This window comes from Myotis yumanensis, unplaced genomic scaffold (genome assembly GCF_028538775.1).
Source record: "Myotis yumanensis isolate MYYU_CA2020_CCGP unplaced genomic scaffold, mMyoYum1.0.hap1 SCAF_4, whole genome shotgun sequence".
Taxonomy (NCBI): domain Eukaryota; kingdom Metazoa; phylum Chordata; class Mammalia; order Chiroptera; family Vespertilionidae; genus Myotis; species Myotis yumanensis.
Window position 1 is genome coordinate 20,582,805 of NW_027223755.1, and position 18,366 is coordinate 20,601,170.

The 18,366-nt window shown below is 36.7% G+C and overlaps 1 protein-coding gene across 1 annotated transcript in view; it reads right to left on the reverse strand.

Annotated features, from left to right (window-relative positions):
• Positions 1-12,063: 12,063 nt before the first annotated feature.
• The window catches only part of CDH10 (cadherin 10), a 131,056-nt gene continuing 124,753 nt past the window's right edge, over positions 12,064-18,366 (reverse strand). The window contains exons 10-12 of the mRNA XM_070411933.1: positions 17,578-17,686; positions 15,713-15,964; positions 12,064-13,109 (exon numbers count right to left, since the gene is read on the reverse strand). Of these exons, the coding sequence (XP_070268034.1) occupies positions 12,619-13,109; positions 15,713-15,964; positions 17,578-17,686 (852 nt within the window). The 3' untranslated portion in view covers positions 12,064-12,618. The remainder of the gene's footprint in view (positions 13,110-15,712; positions 15,965-17,577; positions 17,687-18,366) is intronic.

Here is an 18,366-nt window from a genome sequence, read left to right on the forward strand (position 1 = left end):
TTACTTTTCAAATGTGTGTGTGTATGTTAACTTGACTTGTGTAAAATGCTTACCCCATAAGACCACAGATGTTGGTCTGTTTTGCTCAATCTTGAGACCTAGAAAGTCAGATTGCATCAATACCTGGTATTTTATAGGCACTCAATAAACATTTTTTTAGTAAATACAAGTATTGCTACTTTATTAAAATATTTTATGAAAATATGTTTTCCATAGGGTATTGCAATAAAACAAGAGTTTCAAAAGAGTGCTGTAATTTTAATTAAAAGAACAGAAGACAGGGCTTACACTTATATCCCTCTTCTAGCTCGTTAGGTATGATTAGCTAAAGAAAAATCCATGAACATTAGAAATGAGTAGGAAAGACAGTCACAGTGAAAGATGCTGAAGAAAGTAAGCCACCGATAAAAACAAACAAACACAAAGCAACGTGTGTGGTTGTCTATGTGTGCGGGTGTGTGCATGTCTTTGTGTGTATAATATTAGAAAAAGTAAAAAGATAATATTCAAAACATGAAACAAAAAGCAATTTAGAAGTAAAAAGCAATTAAAGGTATTAAGCATAAAAGTACAGTTGTTGAGTGATCATCTAGTTCAAAGCCCTCTTATTCAAAGAGGAAATTGCGACTGGAACTGAGAGAGGAAATAATTGTGGCGTGATCTTTTGATTAACATATGAAAATAGGAATTTGCATATGGCATTTTGTTTTGCCTTTTTGCTACTTCTGATATATTTTAACGATAGCAATTCTATTTAGTTCTAAAGAAACATATTTGCTTTCCTAAATCATTTTAGTTTTACTTTAGCCAGTCTCAACAAGTACTTAGAAGTTAAATAAATAAAAGGTGACAGTAACCCAGCCAGTATAGCTCACTGGTTAAGCATCAACCCAGAAACCAGGAGACCACCAGTTCGATTCCTATTTAGGGCATATGCCACATGACCGGGTTGTGGGCTCAGTTCCCACTAGGGGGTGTGTAGGAGGCAGCCTATTGATGGTGTTTCTCTCTCATTGATCTTTCTATTTCTCTATCCCTCTCTCTCTAAAAAAGCAATAAAAAACTTATACAGCCCTAGCCAGTTTGGGTCAGTGCATAGAGCATCAGCCTGCAGACTCAAGGGTCCCAGGTTCGATTCCAGTCAAGGGCATGTACCTTGGTTGCGGGCACATCCCCAGTGGGGAGTGTGCAGGAGGCAGCTGATCGACGTTTCTCTTTCATCAATGTTTCTAACTCTCTATCCCTCTCCCTTCCTCTCTATAAAAAAATCAATAAAATATATTTAAAAAAACTTTTAAAGTGACAGTACAGTAGGTTTTATCACATTAAAGCCCCTGCTAAAATCCATCTTTACTAGCACTGTGCATTACTGAGCAATAGGAAAATGTTAGCCCTTTAGTGGTAAAGAATGATACACAAGAGAACTTTGGCTCTGAAGGTAATAGCGTTTGCTTGCATCTGATTCTCTCCCCAAATTCTCCCCCCAAAAGTATAAGAGCAATGAGTAATGAAACACACACACACATCCATTCCTTCTAATGTTCTAAGAAACAGAACGCTACAAAAATGTTATTACCTGTAATTAGAGATATAGTTGGAGTTCTTAAAGAAAACAAAACAAACAGAATATATATATATATATATATATATATATATATATATATAGCTATAATGCAAAAAAAAATGCTTTAGAAATTATTTTTAAAACCTTAAATAAATCTATTGAAATTGTCCACCATGGACCAGAATAGGTTGAGTCTTGCTTGTAGTGGACCACAAGGGAATGGCCTTAAGCTAGAAATTGCTTACTCATCCTCTCCCAGGTGGGAACTCTACCTCCTAGAATACTAGATACAACTATCCCTCCAGAGATGCCATACCTACTAGCTGAATGGGCCCATATTACATAATACCTTAGGGGAGTGACAGCACTCACTGATTGGGAATACAAGCATGGGGACACCACAGCTCAAGTCAAAGTGGTGGCAAATACTTGCCCTCTTTGCTTCCAAACAAGGCCGCTGGAAGGCTCCCAGGTGGGAACATGTGCCCTGGATGACAGACCTTATTCAGAAGGCAAATTGGTTTTATTGGACCGCTGCTGCCCTCTGCTGGAGCTGATAGGTAACAACCACCAATCAGTGATACTTTCTCTGGAGTCCTGTTGGCTGCTCCCTCCAGAAATGCTGGATGCTACCTTGTAACTTCCTTCTTAGCCAAGTGTGTGCTCATCTCCTTTGGCCGACCAGATTTAAATATTTAAATCAAGCTACCCATTTCACCTCCCAAACTGTACATTCATGGGCTCCAGAACATGGAACCTTGTGGAATTTCCTCCTTGATTATCAGCTCCAAGCAGCCAGACACAATGGTCTACTACTCAAAGATATTGTCCTCAAACTTTTAAATAATAAGTTGTCACCACAAATGGATAGATATTTTACCCCAAGCTTTAATATTGCTTAATTGCTGGTCCTTGGGTCTTCAAGTCCCCCACACCAACTACCAATCTCCTCCAAGGACAACCTTGCTAGGATACCCAAATGCACCCAAAAGGGAGCCCACACTCCTTTGACATTAGAGAGAACAGAATTCACATCCTCTCCCCAGTAAATGCTCCTTATACCATTTTGATATTTTTTAAATCATCTTGCCATCTTCCACACTCACAACCAGATAGAGGGTGGATTATGCAATGTGACCCACGTACGTTAGGCAAGCCCCTACCAAATTGCTTAGAGATAAGAATTATACAGATTGTATTGGCCCAGACAATGGCCCATACCAGTTGTAAAGCTAAGGACAAATTAAAAGGTTCATTCTACATAATAACTCTGTTAGTAGAAATCTCCTCACTGTCATTACTCCCAAAGATATCAAGATTTCTTATTTTATCTTTATCAATAGTAGGTTCGGCTTTAAGAGCACTAACCTTAGAGCTGTGTCCTTATGTCAAAAGAATAGAAACTTGGGCAAATTTATGTAATTCTTAGTGGTATTTTATTAATATGTAATACGGAGATAATAAAAGTACTCACCTCACAGAGTCTTTGTGACAATTAAATGTATTAGTTTATGTAAGACACTGAACAATCCCTGGCATAAAATGGGCACATACATTTTATTTTATAAATATATTTCTTTATTGATTTCATAGAGGAAGGGAGAAGGAGAGAGATGGAAATATCAATGATGAGAGAGAATCACTGATCGGCTGCCTCCTGCACGCCCCCCATTGGGGATCAAGCCCACAACCCAGGCATGTGCCCTTGGCCAGAATCGAACCTGGGATCCCTCAGTCCGCAGGCTGACGCTCTATCCACTGAGCCAAGTGGGCTAGGGTGGGCACATACATTATAATTACTATCATCATCATCATCTCTATCATATTAATCATTACTACTACCATAAACTAGCTACAACCTTACAATTCCATGTATAAGTTTTCCAAGAACTCATATTAAAGATACAGTGGGGCCTTGACTGACGAGTTTAATTCATTCCGTGACGGAGCTCGTAACTCATATTACTTGTATGTCATATCAAAAAGTGAATGAGTGAGACACGTGATGCTGGGCTGATGTTGTGGCGTTCACTGTGACGTTCGCTGCGCCAACTAGCGGTGGGGTATCTGAAGCTGGCTCGTAACCCGAATTTTAGCTCGCAACTCAAAGCAAAAAATCGGCCGAGAGACGGCTTGTATCTCGAAAAACTTGTTAGTCGGGACACTCGTAAGTCAAGGCCCCACTGTATTGTTAATTATGACATTTTCTGTCCTTATGTTTACCATTTAAAAGATGCATTATTCTTTTTTGAATAATTTGGAGAATAACCTTTGTGTCTGTTTTATTCTTACTTTTAAATAACATCGACATATTTATACCAATGAATTATCAGGCACAAAATTAATTGTGTGCAATATTCTACATTCGAAATGCACTGAGATTTTAGCTTCACAGATAGAAAAATTGAGATAATATGGCTATCTTTAAGTAACTTAAAGTATTCACTTTGACAATAAATAAACCAGAAACTGGATTTTACTTTTTCTATTTTTGGCTCAAAAATAAGGTTTATAAAAGAGTGCATCAATGTGCATTTCCTTCTGTCACCTGAATGCTGTCTGCTCAGGCTATCACTTTTGGGAAGATGATGTAAGAAAGTTTCAATATATAGCTGGCATAATTGCGCATAGCTGCTGTCAAGAATTCCTAGGCAGACACCGTCATCTTAAAAGGTTACTGTGACATTTCTAGAATATGCTTTTTCAAATATGAATGAAACATGTTGCCTTTTTGGTTGAGGGTAGGGAAAATTCTGACATTTTCCACAGTGCCAAAATTAGAAAACAAAGTATTAGAATGCCAAGATTAATCAATCACTCAACAAGTATTTATGTAATACCTACTTAGGTGTCCAATATGTTGTTTAGAACTAGAATTTTATTAGGTCTAAGTGGTTAACCAAATGTAACCTAAAATTCAAAGAGTTGCTTTAATATAAATTGCACAGATCTGCCAAGAGAATGTTCCACATGCTGGAACTACTAAAGTACATATGCCCTTTTGAATGAATATTACCTAGACTCAGTTATTACAAATGTAGACTCATATTCTGCTTATAATAAAATTTAACTCTTTAAAGAAACAGAAACTTACAAGTTATATAATTAAGACATATACATATATCAAATCATTATGTTGTATATATTAAGCTTGTGCAATGTTTTAGGTCAGATATCTTAATAAAATTATAAAAATATATAAATATATTTTCAAACAAATAATAACTTTCTAATGTTAGCATCATCTCTTCAAAAAAAAAAATAGTATGCCAGTGTCCATCACTGTTCAGCTGTTTTACAAAGATGCTTTGACATGAGTAAAATCATTTAGGAAAAATTTATTTTAAGCTATATTATTAGTGGAGATAATGGAAATAAACATAAACTGTAGAACAGTGGCATGGATTTTATACATTGATAAAAAGAAATTCATTTAAAATCCTTTTGAATGTAAAAGAAGAGAGGGAAAGATCATGGCAAGAGTCTTAGAAATGCTGCTAAATATTTCACACTGTGTAGGAGGTTTGTTCAGATAAATCTGGGCATGAAGTTGTGCTGTTCTTCCTGTGGCATTGTAAATGTCATGTTCCAAATTCAGGAAAATTTCACAGCTGGAAAAGACTTTTCACATGCTGACTACTAGTTTTCTATTATGCTCTTGTTGATCATTAATCCTTCCCTATATACATCCTTTAATAAAGAATGTCCATTGTGCTACTTTATACATATGCTACAATAATCCCATTTATAGTAATAGTAGGTAATAAGGTTGTACAAGGGTATATTTATTTTGCTTTTTTGTTTTGCTCTTACTAATTAAAATTGTGAAAATACCCCTCTCCCCTCTTCTTGTGCTTAGTTAATTTCCACATTTAAAATTGAAATAAAGAGTTAAGCATGAAGGTAAATACTGTTTTTAAAACCTTAAAGAAATAATGAGAACATCAGGAAAATTGAATAAAAATTGTAATATGTATAATAAATGTTTGAGTGAACTAAATAATATATGTAGTTTTGCTGGCTTTTTTTTTTTTTGAGAAAAATACTGTATTTGTAGCCTTAAAGAAATAACGAAAGTGTTTTGATATATCATATATATATATATAATTTTTAATTTTTTAACCATAAAAATTTACCTTTGGCTCTAGTACGTACCTTAGCTCATTCACATCAATTCTCTCAGCTCCTTTTATTGGTTTTGATGTGGGTTCTCGGTTCAAGAGTTTTTAAAAAATATATATTTTTATTGATTTCAGAGACGAAGGAAGAGGGAGAGAGAGATATAAACATCAATGATGAGAGAGAATCATTGACCGGCTGCATCCTGGATACCTCTCATGGGGATAGAGCCCACAACCTGAGCATGTGCCCTGAAACGGAATTGAACCTGGGACCCTTCAGTCCACAGGCCAACACTCTATCCACCAGGCCAAACCAGCTAGAGCTTGGTTCAAAATTTGTCTAGAGTCCATCCTTAGGTAAATTTGAAGGCTGTCCTCTTTGCAAATTCTGTATAATAAAAGGCTAATATGCAAATTGTCCCCTCAACCAGGAGTTTGACTGGGAGTTTGACCAGGGGGTAGGGCAGGCCAGCCAACCACCCACAGCCTTTCCCCCTGGCTGGCCCCACCCCTGGTTGCCACCCTCATTGGGGGCGAGGCCGGTCTGCCAACAGCCAGCAGCTCCTCCCCGCAGCTGTCCCAGCCTGGGCAGGCAGGAGTCCACCCATGCATGAATTTGTGCACTGGGCCTTTAGTTAATAATGATCTCAACAAATGAGATTCCTTTAAGGTAATCAGTAAAATACAAATCTAACTCTTTATACACAGTAATTATGGCATGTAGAAAACAAACAAAAATAATATAATAAATAAATAAATTGAAAAACTGAACACCAGAGTTTTCCTGGGGGCTCTCTGTTCTTCTCTTCCACTTCAACATTCCCTTTCATCATAATCTTCCTCAAAACTTTCCCTGATCAACACTCCCTTTATCTGACCCTTTTATAGCATTATTGAGGTCCCAAAATCATGACCCAGAACTCAACCACACCAGAACAGAACCCAAAAAGGTAGTCATTCTCTGCCTATAGCATTTATTTTATTTTATGTCAATTTCAGCTGTCATAATCTCTGGCACATTGCAAATAACTCAAACACATTTTCAATATAACTTCATTTAAAATAATGTTTTGACTTTCTCAGATTTGTGTGTTTTTCAAGATTTATCTCTACTCTTCTAAAACAATTGACCAAAATGATTATTAGCTAAATAACAACTAGATAAATTTTCATTTATCCTGTACCAGCCCTGAAGAAAAAGGTTTCCCAGAAATTGAACCAAAAAAAAAAAATCACTAAGATATATCCTATAATTTTGAGTAGTTTACCATCAAAAAGGAAGTAGAAATACCATATGCATATAATATGTATATATACATATATATTTAAAATTAAGCATAATATATGATAAATCCAAAGATATAATATTAATTGAAGTTTCTAACAAATGTCTGTTGAGTACCTAAACAGATAGACATAATTCTGTTTATTGGGCATTACAATGAACAAAATTGACAAAATATATGCTCTCATGAAATTTACAGCCAATTTGATGGAGACAGAAAATAATAATTGTAAGTCAAAAACATGATGAAAAAGTGGTACTATTAGGGAACAAAATGCAGTCTAAGAGAATGGGGAAGTCTAGGGAAATACTATAACTCTAAGTAGGGTGGACAGGGTAGACTTCTATTAAAAATAGCATTTGATAAAGAACTTGAAGGAAGTAAGGACACAAGTTGGAGAAAGGGATGGTCAATGTAAACAAATGAGGGGAGAAAGGAACAGTAATGAGCTAGAGGCTGGAGCCCAGTAAATAACTCGCAGAAGAGGTCAAATGAGTATGGAAAGACTTTAAGGACATTCTAAAGATTTTGTCTTCTATCCTGAGGAAAATGAGGAAGGAATGGCATTTAAAAACAGGGGACAATCAAATGGGAAAATTCATTTTGAAAATATTTATTTGACCTCAATGCTGATAGTGGAGGGTAAGTAGGGCAAGGCGACAGGAGAGAGACCAGTTAAGGAAGTTAATTGCTCCTAATTACGGAGAAAAGAAGTACTATATCAGTGTCTTGGGCCAGGGAATGAAAATGGTGAGAAGTAGTGAGATTCTGTGTATAATTTTTAAATGAAATAAATCTAACTTCTTGGATGTAGGATTTGCATGAAGACATAGGATCCAGAACAACCACAAAGTCTTGGACTTGAACAAAGCTTTGGAAGAAAGGGGGAAATACTGGGCTCTCTAGTGTGCTTTGATCAGAATAAACGACTAGATGCTACTATTCTAAACTATTGACAAGCTGCAGGCTGACCTGGTGACTAAAGTGGAAGGCTGAACCCTCTCTGTGGGCCAATACTGCACTCTTTCAAAGTACTGAATGGTTCAGCAGACTGGCCAGGGGATAAAAGGAGATCAAGGGTCTACTTTATTTCAAGCTTAGGGACAGGCTGCAATTCTAGCAGATCTGGAGATGTGAGTCAGGGAGGTTCTCTTCATGGCCACCAATAGCTGCAGATTGCCCAAGCAGTCTTGCAGCGCCGCCCAGTGGTGCCCTTGCAAGTCCACATGCAAGCCAGCAGGTGAAGCAGTGCCAGGCAACAAACAAATGGGCATCAGGGTGTGTTGTAGCTGGTGAAGGCATTACATATAGACACCTAGGTAAATGTATTGATAAGTGAACCCAGATGGTAGATATACCTAATTCTCAATCCTAAATCCTAAGTTTATTTTAGACTATTCTATATATCTAATTACTCATAGTGTATATGTTGAAATCTAACAAAAAAATGTCTGGAACTCTTGCATTTGTGTGACAGTATCCACTTGACATATATAGAGAAACCTCAGCCTAAAAAGACAAATTTATAATTACATAAAATTTCCTTAATATTTTGCTGAAACTAGAACCATTGAAGATTGAGTAACTTAATCACCATTTCTACTAACCGACGGTTTATAAATCATTTTATTCACTTATCTGAATATTTAAAACATACAAAAGGATGAGAATAATTTTTCTGTTTAAAAAGTAATAATAATAAAAGTTAGATGACTTGTTATAAATTCTGAGTGTTTTGATAACAATTTCACCCTTTTTTCATTTTTACTAATAGAGGAATTGCATACTTATATATAATTTATTATTATATCTCTAGGGCTTAGAACACCCTTTGATTTTTATGACAGATGCTCAAAATATCTGATGGAAGGGAATAAAAGGATGAATAAATAAAAAGGTCCACAGTGGTCTAATGAATCAATAACATGACACTGAGAGATATTTTCCCCACTTCCCATATGAAAAAAAAATTTGGACATAGAATAATCTACATATTGGACATTTCTTTGGGAGAGCATCATGCAAGAAAGACTATTGAGGAAGTTTGAGCAGGTCATTCGTTATAGGCATACTTTTTTTTTAAATTTCAGGTTGTCTAATAAATTAATTATATATCACCTTCATTAAAAAATATATTAGGTATTTGTTACCAAGGACAGTTTCAGTATACTGCAAAATGATTTCTATACAATATAATTGTTATACTATGAAATAGGTCTGCTAATCAATCTCCTTAAAGAGAATTTTTGGAAACATGGTTTGGATGATGACAGAGATACCTGCTATAATTCTTGAAATTTCTAAAAATGGATGACAAATAAAATAAATAACAGAGTAAGTTAATGTCAGTGTGGATTATATGATGACTAGAGGCCTGGTGCACAAAAATTTGTGCACTTGGGGGGTCCCTCAGCCCTGCTTATGCCCTCTTGCAGTCTGGGACACCTCAGAGGATGTCTACCTGCTGGCTTAGGTCTGCTCCTTGGGGGATCAGGCCCAAGCTGGCAGTCAGACATCCCTCTGGCAGCCTGGCAGGCCTCAGGGGATGTCCACTTACCAGCAGGGAGCAGACCTAAGCTGCAGTCGGACATCCTTAGTGCTGCTGAGGAGGCGGAAGAGGCTCCCGCCACCACTGCTGTGCTGGCAGCCATCAGCCTGGCTTGTGGCTGAGCAGAGCTCCCACTGTGGGAGCACACTGACCACCAGAGGACAGCTCCTGCATTGAGCATCTGCCCCCTGGTGGTCAGTGTGTGTCATAGTGACCAGTCATTCCCAGGCATCCTGCTGTTAGGGTCAATTTGCATATTAGCCTTTTATTATATAGGATAGAGGCCTGGTGCATGGGTGGGGGCCAGCTGGTTTGCCCTGAAGGGTGTCCTGGATCAGGGTGGGTGTCCCGCTTGGGTGCCTAGCCAGCCTGGGTGAGGGGCTGATGGCTGTTTTCAGGCTGGCCACACCCTCTTCAGGGTGGGGGTCCCCACTGGGGTGCCTGGCCAGCCTGGGTGAGGGGCTGATGGCTGTTTGCAGCTGATCACACCCCTTTCAGGGTGGGGGTCCCCACTGGGGTGCCTGGCCAGCCTGGGTGAGGGGTTGATGGCTGTTTGCAGGCTGGTCACACCCCCTTTAGGGTGGGGGGTCCCCACTGGGGTGCCTGGCCAGTCTGGGTGAGGGGCTGAGGGCCGTTTTCAGGCTGGCCAAGCCCCTCAGCTACCAAAGCTCCCAGCCTCTCCTTTTTTCTTTTCTTTTTTTTTTTTATTCTGGGATTTATTTACCTTCTCTAATTGAAACTTTGTAGCCTTGAGTGGAGCTCAGAGCTGGCCAGGGCGTGCGGGAAGCTTGGCTTCCTCCATCGCCAGGGGCAACCCAAGCCTCCTGCTCACTCCAGCTCCGAGGCCACAGTTGACTGAAAGCAGGTATCTGGGGTTTATTTATCTTCTATAATTGAAACTTTATTGCCTCGAGTGGAGCTCAGAGCCAGCCACCGCAGGTGGGAAGCTTGGCTTCCTCCATCACTGAGGCAACCAAGCTTCCTGTTTGCTCCAACTCCATGGCTGCCGGCCGCCATCTTGGTTGGGTTAATTTGCATATAGTCGCTCTGATTGGCTGGTGGGCATGGCTTAAGGCATAGCGAAGGCATGGTCAATTTGCAAGTTTATCTTTTATTAGTGTAGATAATTAAAATATTCAAATAAGAACTTTAATTATTGACATCTAATATCAATAAAAATAGCTAATGCTGGAAACTTAAAAACTAATTTTCAATCAAATGAGTATGATATTTTGCATCATAACTAATGTGAAATGCTCAAAATATATACCCTCTTTTATCTTTTTTATTTTTTGCTGACTTTATTTGAATGAATAATCCTAATAGGATATTGAGGGTTTTATCTTCCTTCAGTTCAATATATATGATCAAACCTTTATTTTTCCTTAAACTTTGAGCTTTTACAGCCAGCCTTCTGGGTACATAAATAGGTTCTTGGAATATAGGAAATAAACCAACTTAGGCTTTACTATGATCTAAAGTGCCGCTTAGACTTAAAGTGTGACTGTAATTTTAACTAAGACCACATAGGTTTTCTTTCATAATTAGATTACTATGCAAACTCACATGTCTGTAGTCAGAGGGATGTGTATTTTTCAGCCTGGAAGTTAGGAGAAAGAAAATCATTCAAGGAGATGGAAATAATTAATTCTGCATTAAGGATATGTCAATATTGCACTCTGACTCACTCCAGAAGCATAGCAGTCTCACTAATTAGAGAGAACACGAATCCTTGGTATTGTTTACGATATACTTAGCAGGGAATGAGACTTCTTAATGCGACTTCTTAATGTAGGTCCAGCAAAGTGGTCCCAAATGATTTATAAATGAACATGTTTGGAGTATGTGAAAGAAGAGATAAGTTAGAATCAGTTGGCGTTAAGATCTCAGGATCTCCGAATAATTAACTGCCAGTTTGACTTTTGTAGTTATTGTTTGCTTTATAGTAAATCATTCATTGACACAAAAATAAACTTTTTGCAAATAAATAAATATGCAATGTATTTTTGAAAATATGATATAATTACAATGCTTTCTCTTACTGGAATATTCAGCATTATTACTCTCATTACTAGGCATTTTCAAAGTCACCATGGGAGGTGAATATATTTTCCATTAAAGGATTATTTCAGTCTGAAATCCATCTGAACTCTGTTGCCTATGAACCTCAATAGCAAAAATGTCATACAAAAATAAATGTTTTAATCTTTCAGACATTATTTTAGTGAATATGTACAAAACAAAGTAAGTACATTGTTGGCATTTTGGAATATTCAGCATAAGGATGTCCATGTTCTAAATTTGCTTACATGGGAATTTTTTAAATGGTCTAGAAATGATTATTACTTTTAATTCACATATCTCGGTATAACAAAATTCAATGGAAAAAGGATCCTTACCTACATCATATTAATTTGATCAGAGCTCTAAACAGCAATGATAATGACTTTGTGTTCTTACCTGTGTTCCATGTAATTTTGTACCAAGATATTTAGCCCAGGGGAAACCTTTTCTTCCTAGGGAAAAAAGAAGCTGGAGGCAATGTAGTTGTAAAAACTGGTTTATTTTTTTAAAAATAAATACAAAAATATAAATATAAAACATTAGCAGATAGAATTTGATGAAATGAAATTGCACAAACGTTTTGTATACCAGGTTGCATATCACACCTACTAACACCACATGTACATTTAATTTAATGTACAGAACAGGATATACCTTAAAATTTGTCTTCACCTTTTTTAAAAGCTTCATTTGCAAGGGCAGGGCATGTATCTAACAGAAGCGGCTTGTTTGTGAGGTTGCTTAAGGGAGAACTATTCCTGTTCACGGTTCTGAAATTATCTTTTATTTCTAAAATGGACACCACTGAATTTCCATAGCTTTGGCTCTTGGAAGTGACTAAATAAAATGCCGTATATATTCCATGAGACATCCTACAGGAAAGAATTAATGTGATTAACGAACAAATTTAAAAAGCAAATGGGGAAAAAATTGTGCTGAGTGGCAGGAAAATTCTCCTGGATGTCGAATATTGTGAAGTGGAGACGGTGTTGGCCAAGTGCCTTCCTCTTGTTTGAGCAGAATATATACCCTAGGTTAGGAGTCTTTGTCGCTTTCCCCGCCACCATACATCTCCGCCAGCTTGTTGAATCGAGGGCCCCATTCCCGGAGGAAATCATAGTTTTGGTCTCCATCAGTGGTACCTGACTCCAAGGAACTCAGAGATTCCGCCACGGAGTCGTTCCCTTCGTAGGCATAGGTTGCCAGCGAGTCGTAGGGAGGCGCGGTGGGGTCGAGATCATGCTCCTTCAGCCGTTCATTGATGAAATCCCGCACATCCGTGTTGTCTGGCGCCGTGGGAGTCCTTCGGGGTATGAATAAAGTCTCCGGAATAATATCTCGCCGCAGCTTCTTCTCCTCGATGGCTGCGGGGTTCCTCAGGGTGCCGATATCAAAGGCCTGGGTGTCCTCCTCTCCGCCCCCCTCGTCGTTGTAGCTCACGATGTTGTCTCTGATGTCTTCTTTAGACAAGATCAGAGGTTCTTTTTTCCGCTGTCTTTTCAGAGCTGCAAACAGTACTACTATCACTTGGAGAGAAAAAAAAAGATACATTAAAGATCCAGCTATAACACCATATACAGAACGAGTGGTAGGAATACAAAGGAGTTTAAGTAATGGGTTTTCCAGGACAGGTTAGAATTTAAGATTAATTTTGTACTTTTTGATCAATTTTTTTTTGGGGGGTGGAGGGGTGGGGGGAGGGTATTAACGGATTTAGCTAGGATGGGTAGAGTTTAAATGTCTAACTTATTTTTAAAACAATTTCCCAAATCCAGTGGCTTATTTTATCTTGCTAAGAACTGTTTAAAGATAGTTCTTGATTGTAGAGACATTATTTATACTTTGCATTAAACAGTGACATAGATGTTATATTTTTAAAATTCACACACATTAAATTCAGCTTAAAATGAACCAATTAAGAAGGGCAAAAATATGTCTACATGTTTCACACCTTATACATTATTAATTTAAAAAAGGCAGCATTGCCCGGCCAGTGTGGCTCAGTAGTTGAGCATCGATCCATGAACCAGAAGGTCATGGTTTGAATCCCAGTCAGGGCACATGTGAGGGGCTTGTGGGCTTGATCCCCAGTAGGGGGCATGCAGGAGGCAGCCAATTGATGATTCTCCCTCATCATTGATGTTTCTCTCTCTCCCTCTCCTTTCCTCTCTCTGAAACCAATAAAAACATTTTTTTAAAGGCAGCATTTTTCACAAGATATGGAGTACTGGTTTCTGTTAAATAGCTTTACTGATGGATTTGCATAGATTTTTTTTTCTTACATTGTAAAGAAGACCTTAATTGCTATGGGGGGAAAAATGGCCACATTACTTAGACATCATTAGTTTAAAAATTATGAAGTTTTCCATGGAAATATATATCACACATGAGATCAAAAATAATTGTTGGATCACATGATGGCAAGAAAGAATACATTGAATTAACTACAAAAACCTTGGCTAGATGCATCTTAAGTGTAGTCCACAAGTAGAAATGTGTATCACTCAATGTGTATCCCTAGTTCCAGAACAAGGTATGAATAATAATAATTTAAATCATACTAGTAATAATGGCATAAAAGTAGAATATAGGTAATATCAAATTCTGTCTGGTTGTATTAATTTCCCATCCTCAATTTGGTCATGATCTTTTAAAATGAAGATTTGAAGAAACAGAGGTAAATTCAATTAGATGAGGAAAGGGAGGATAAATATGTTACCAGGCATATGTATGAAGAAATATCTTTGTATTTAGTTTCTTATAACAAAGATTTAAAGAATATGGAATTTATTAGTTATGAACTGAATGTGTCCTCTCCGAATGCATTTTAAAGCCTAAATCCCCAATGTGATGGAATTTGGAGGTCTGGTGTTTGGGAGGTAACTGAGTCACAGGAGTGAAGCACTCATGAGTGGGATTAGACACAGGTGAGATCATTGCTTTCTGCCACGTGACGACACAAAAGATAGTCATCTGCAAAGTAGGAAGTATGCCCTCAACCAAACATAGAACCTGACAGTGCCTTGAACTTGGATTTCAGCCTTCAGAACTGTGAGGATTAAATTTCTGTGATTTAAGCTATCAGTCACGGTGTTTTGTTATAGCAGTCCAAACTGACAAAGACAATTATAGTATTTTTGAAGTGGGATTAAGTTATGTTTTCTCTTGTTGACATAGAATGTCAGACTACTTGCCTTTAAGCGTATGTAAGAGGGCAAACAGGAGACTTTTTTTAATGCAACAAAAAAGAAAAACTTAATCCATTGATAAACATTTTTGACCTTCAAAGTGATTAAAAAATTAGGACACTTCCTAGAGAACAAAGATATTTATTCTTCAAGTTTGGGAGAAAATATGACATTTGTTTTTCCCAAATTTATGTATTCATACACACGCATGAATTTTGACTTAAAAAATTTAAACTTCAGATTGTTTATCAACCAAATAATCTTACCCAGACAAAAAACAAAACAAAACAAAAGGGGGGGGGGTTCTAATAATGAGGATAGTGAAACTTACTAAGATTGGCTCCAAAATCCAACTTAATTTCACTGCTTCTTAAAATATCAGGTACAGTGTTGTACAGTGTTTTTGATTAGGGACACAGAAGTACTCACATAGTTTTAAGATAATGCAATTACAGAGTAATTTAAACCTGATTCTTAATTCAAAAGCAGTTAAAAATCAATTTGCTCTAGGTTATAAAATCCCGTATGTTTTTTTATGAACAACTGAACCAGGTAAAAAGGACTATTTGAACATTATTTCAGTGAAGAGGTAAGATAGTGAGACCTCCATCCAGCCATAAAAAAAGGTGGAAATACACTTTAGATGTACTGAAAAATTATACATACAGTGACTAACCCATAGCCTTGCCTTGGTTCAGCCACTCAGAAACGGTGTAATCTTAGACAACGTTTTGAACATCTCTAATTTTCAGTTTCATTATTAAAAAAAACAAAGGACGGTAATAACTCTGATCAGATAAAATATATTAATATAAGCAATATTCCCTGGATAATTCATATCTAAAACATTGGGGTTAGTTTGGGGAATGTATTTTAATAGCAACATTTCTTGCTTGCAAGTATATTAAAGTAAGCAATCGAAGTTCTCTGCAGCCTCTTACCCAGCAGGATGATGATGCAGAGGAGGATGGCGATCAGGGCGCCGGTGCTGAGGCCGGCGGGGAGCAGCAGGGCCTCGGCGCTGCAGGACTGCATGTTGCCCTGGCCGTCGCAGGCGCACACGCGGATGGTCAGCGTGCCCGTGCTGCTCTGAATTGGGTAATCATTGTCTGATATCACCACCGGCAAGAGATAGGTGCTTATTTCATGTCTATTGAATCCATTTTTTCTGGTTAGAATTCTGGCAGTATTATCTAAAGTAAATGTTAAAATATTACAAAAGACTTGGAACAGTAAAAACAGATCATCCTGATCACCATGGTTTTAACATATAAATAAACCAATGCTTATGGGAAATATAACACTTAACATTAATTTTCCTATAAATTGTATGCAATGCAATTAAAATACAAATATAAGATAAAGTAGATAGCTTGAGGAATCCGATACTATGATTGTTTATATATTAGATTTTCAACTAATTCGCAGATGTTTTTAAAACGGTGAATTTTTGTAAGTGAATCATTTATCAGACTACATAGATGATAGCATAGTTTTCAGAAACAAATATTATGCATACCAAGCAAACAAAAAAAATCTTAGTAAATGTTTCTTATTTAAAAATGAGCATGTAAGTCTACACACACACACAACACATTAATTCAATACTCATGCAGAAATAAGATTGGATAAAATTTCAGAACAGTTGCACTTTTAAAATCAATAATGTAGACAATAAGTTTATGAGTCCCAATCAATATTTTTGAATTTTGATTTCCACCCATTAAAATGAATATACTGCATAACTCAAAGTATTGGTATAGCTCAAAGACAATTAATGTCTAGTGTCTAATAGACATACAGGAAAAAATAGGTAGTGGGATGCTGATCTTTCTTAAGCCCCTCCCTTTTCCTGTAATTAGTTTAACAGATTTATGAAGGAAAGAAAAGTTCTAATTACATACTTGTATTTAGATGAGACCAATTACCCATACACATTCTCAAAAAAAAGCTGTACACCTTTTTTGTAAAAATAGTAACCATTAACATATCCTCTTCTTCTAAAATATGTTTCTAATGTTTTTGAGAATGCAAAAATAATTTCAGTATTTTTGACCACAGAGATATTATAAAATTCACGTGTTATGCAGGAGAATAGTATATCTTGCTCTTGCAATTACACTTTTGCACTCAATCCCTTTACAACACCAGGCTGGTATGGCTCAGTGGCTGAGCATCGGCCTATAAACCAGGAGGTCATGGTTCAATTCCTGGTTAGGGTTCTATTCCCATATGAGGTGTGCAGGAGGAAGCTGATCAATGACAAGTTAATGTTACTTCTCTTTCTTCTCATTCCTCTTATTGTGCCCTGCCCTTTTTATTAAGGGAACTAATTATTTCCAGTCTTTCTATTGTTTTCAAGGTTCAATTTTTTTTTAAATGTATTTTATTGATTTTTTACAGAGAGGAAGGGAGAGAGACAGAGAGCTAGAAACATCGATGAGAGAGAAACATCAATCAGCTGCCTCCTGCACATCTCCCACGGGGGATGTGCCGGCAACCCAGGTACATGCCCTTGACCGGAATCGAACCTGGGACCCCTCAGTCCGCAGGCCGACGCTCTATCCACTGAGCCAAACCGGTTTTGGCAAGATTCAATTTTTTAATTAAGACTCATATAGAGACTTTTTCACATATTTCATTATTATAAAATTTAAGAGAGTAAAGAAATATCTGATAAAAACAAAATTTTGTAATCCAGATCAATAAGCTAATATATCATGTATATGGTTACTGTTACTTTGGGTGAAATTTTTTGTTAATGTCACCCTAAATCACAATGAATAGATTACGTTCTACAATTTACCTTCATTGTCCTGTACTGTGAAGTTTGGATTGACAGCAGCTAAACTGAAGAAAAATTTTTGTCCACCTAAAGGGTCGTCTTTGTCTACTGCACTAATAGTCTGTATGAGCTGCAAAAAAAAAGAGAGAAAAATGCATATTTCTCAAACTTCCATGGGTATTATATGCCTTATACTACGTAATTTTTTGACATCCAATTTTGTCTAAAATATTTTAAAGACAATTGACTTTCTTTCTCATGCATTTATCTTTATTTGAATTATTTCATCATTTTTATTATTACTTTGATTTTTAACAAAGTCTCTATCTTTTTTTCTCTCTCCTTCTCAAATTTTCTTAAATATTATCCATTCCTTAAAAATAACACATGGTAATATTACATTCTTGGCAATTTTATCAATTAGACATAGGATTTGAAGTAAGCAGGTTATTTAAACATTGATCTGGAAAGATATATCTAATGTAGGAACATATTTTTTAATTTATTTTGATTATGACTTTCCTCCTCATCAAAGTAAATCAAAAGCTATTAAAAATGTAGAGATTTTATAGAAAACATGATACATACTTTTTAAAAAAAAGAAGCACAAACATTTTATTAACTACTTTAATAGTAACAGTTCACTACATCTGTACTGTCTATAAAATTGTATGTTTTTAAAATTCAACATATATATACTATGGGGAATGGTTATATTATGAGGGCCAACTCTGGTTTTTCTGCAATAAGAGACAACAGAAGAATCTACCCGCTAACAAAGTAGAAAAATTTCCACCTTAATTTATAATT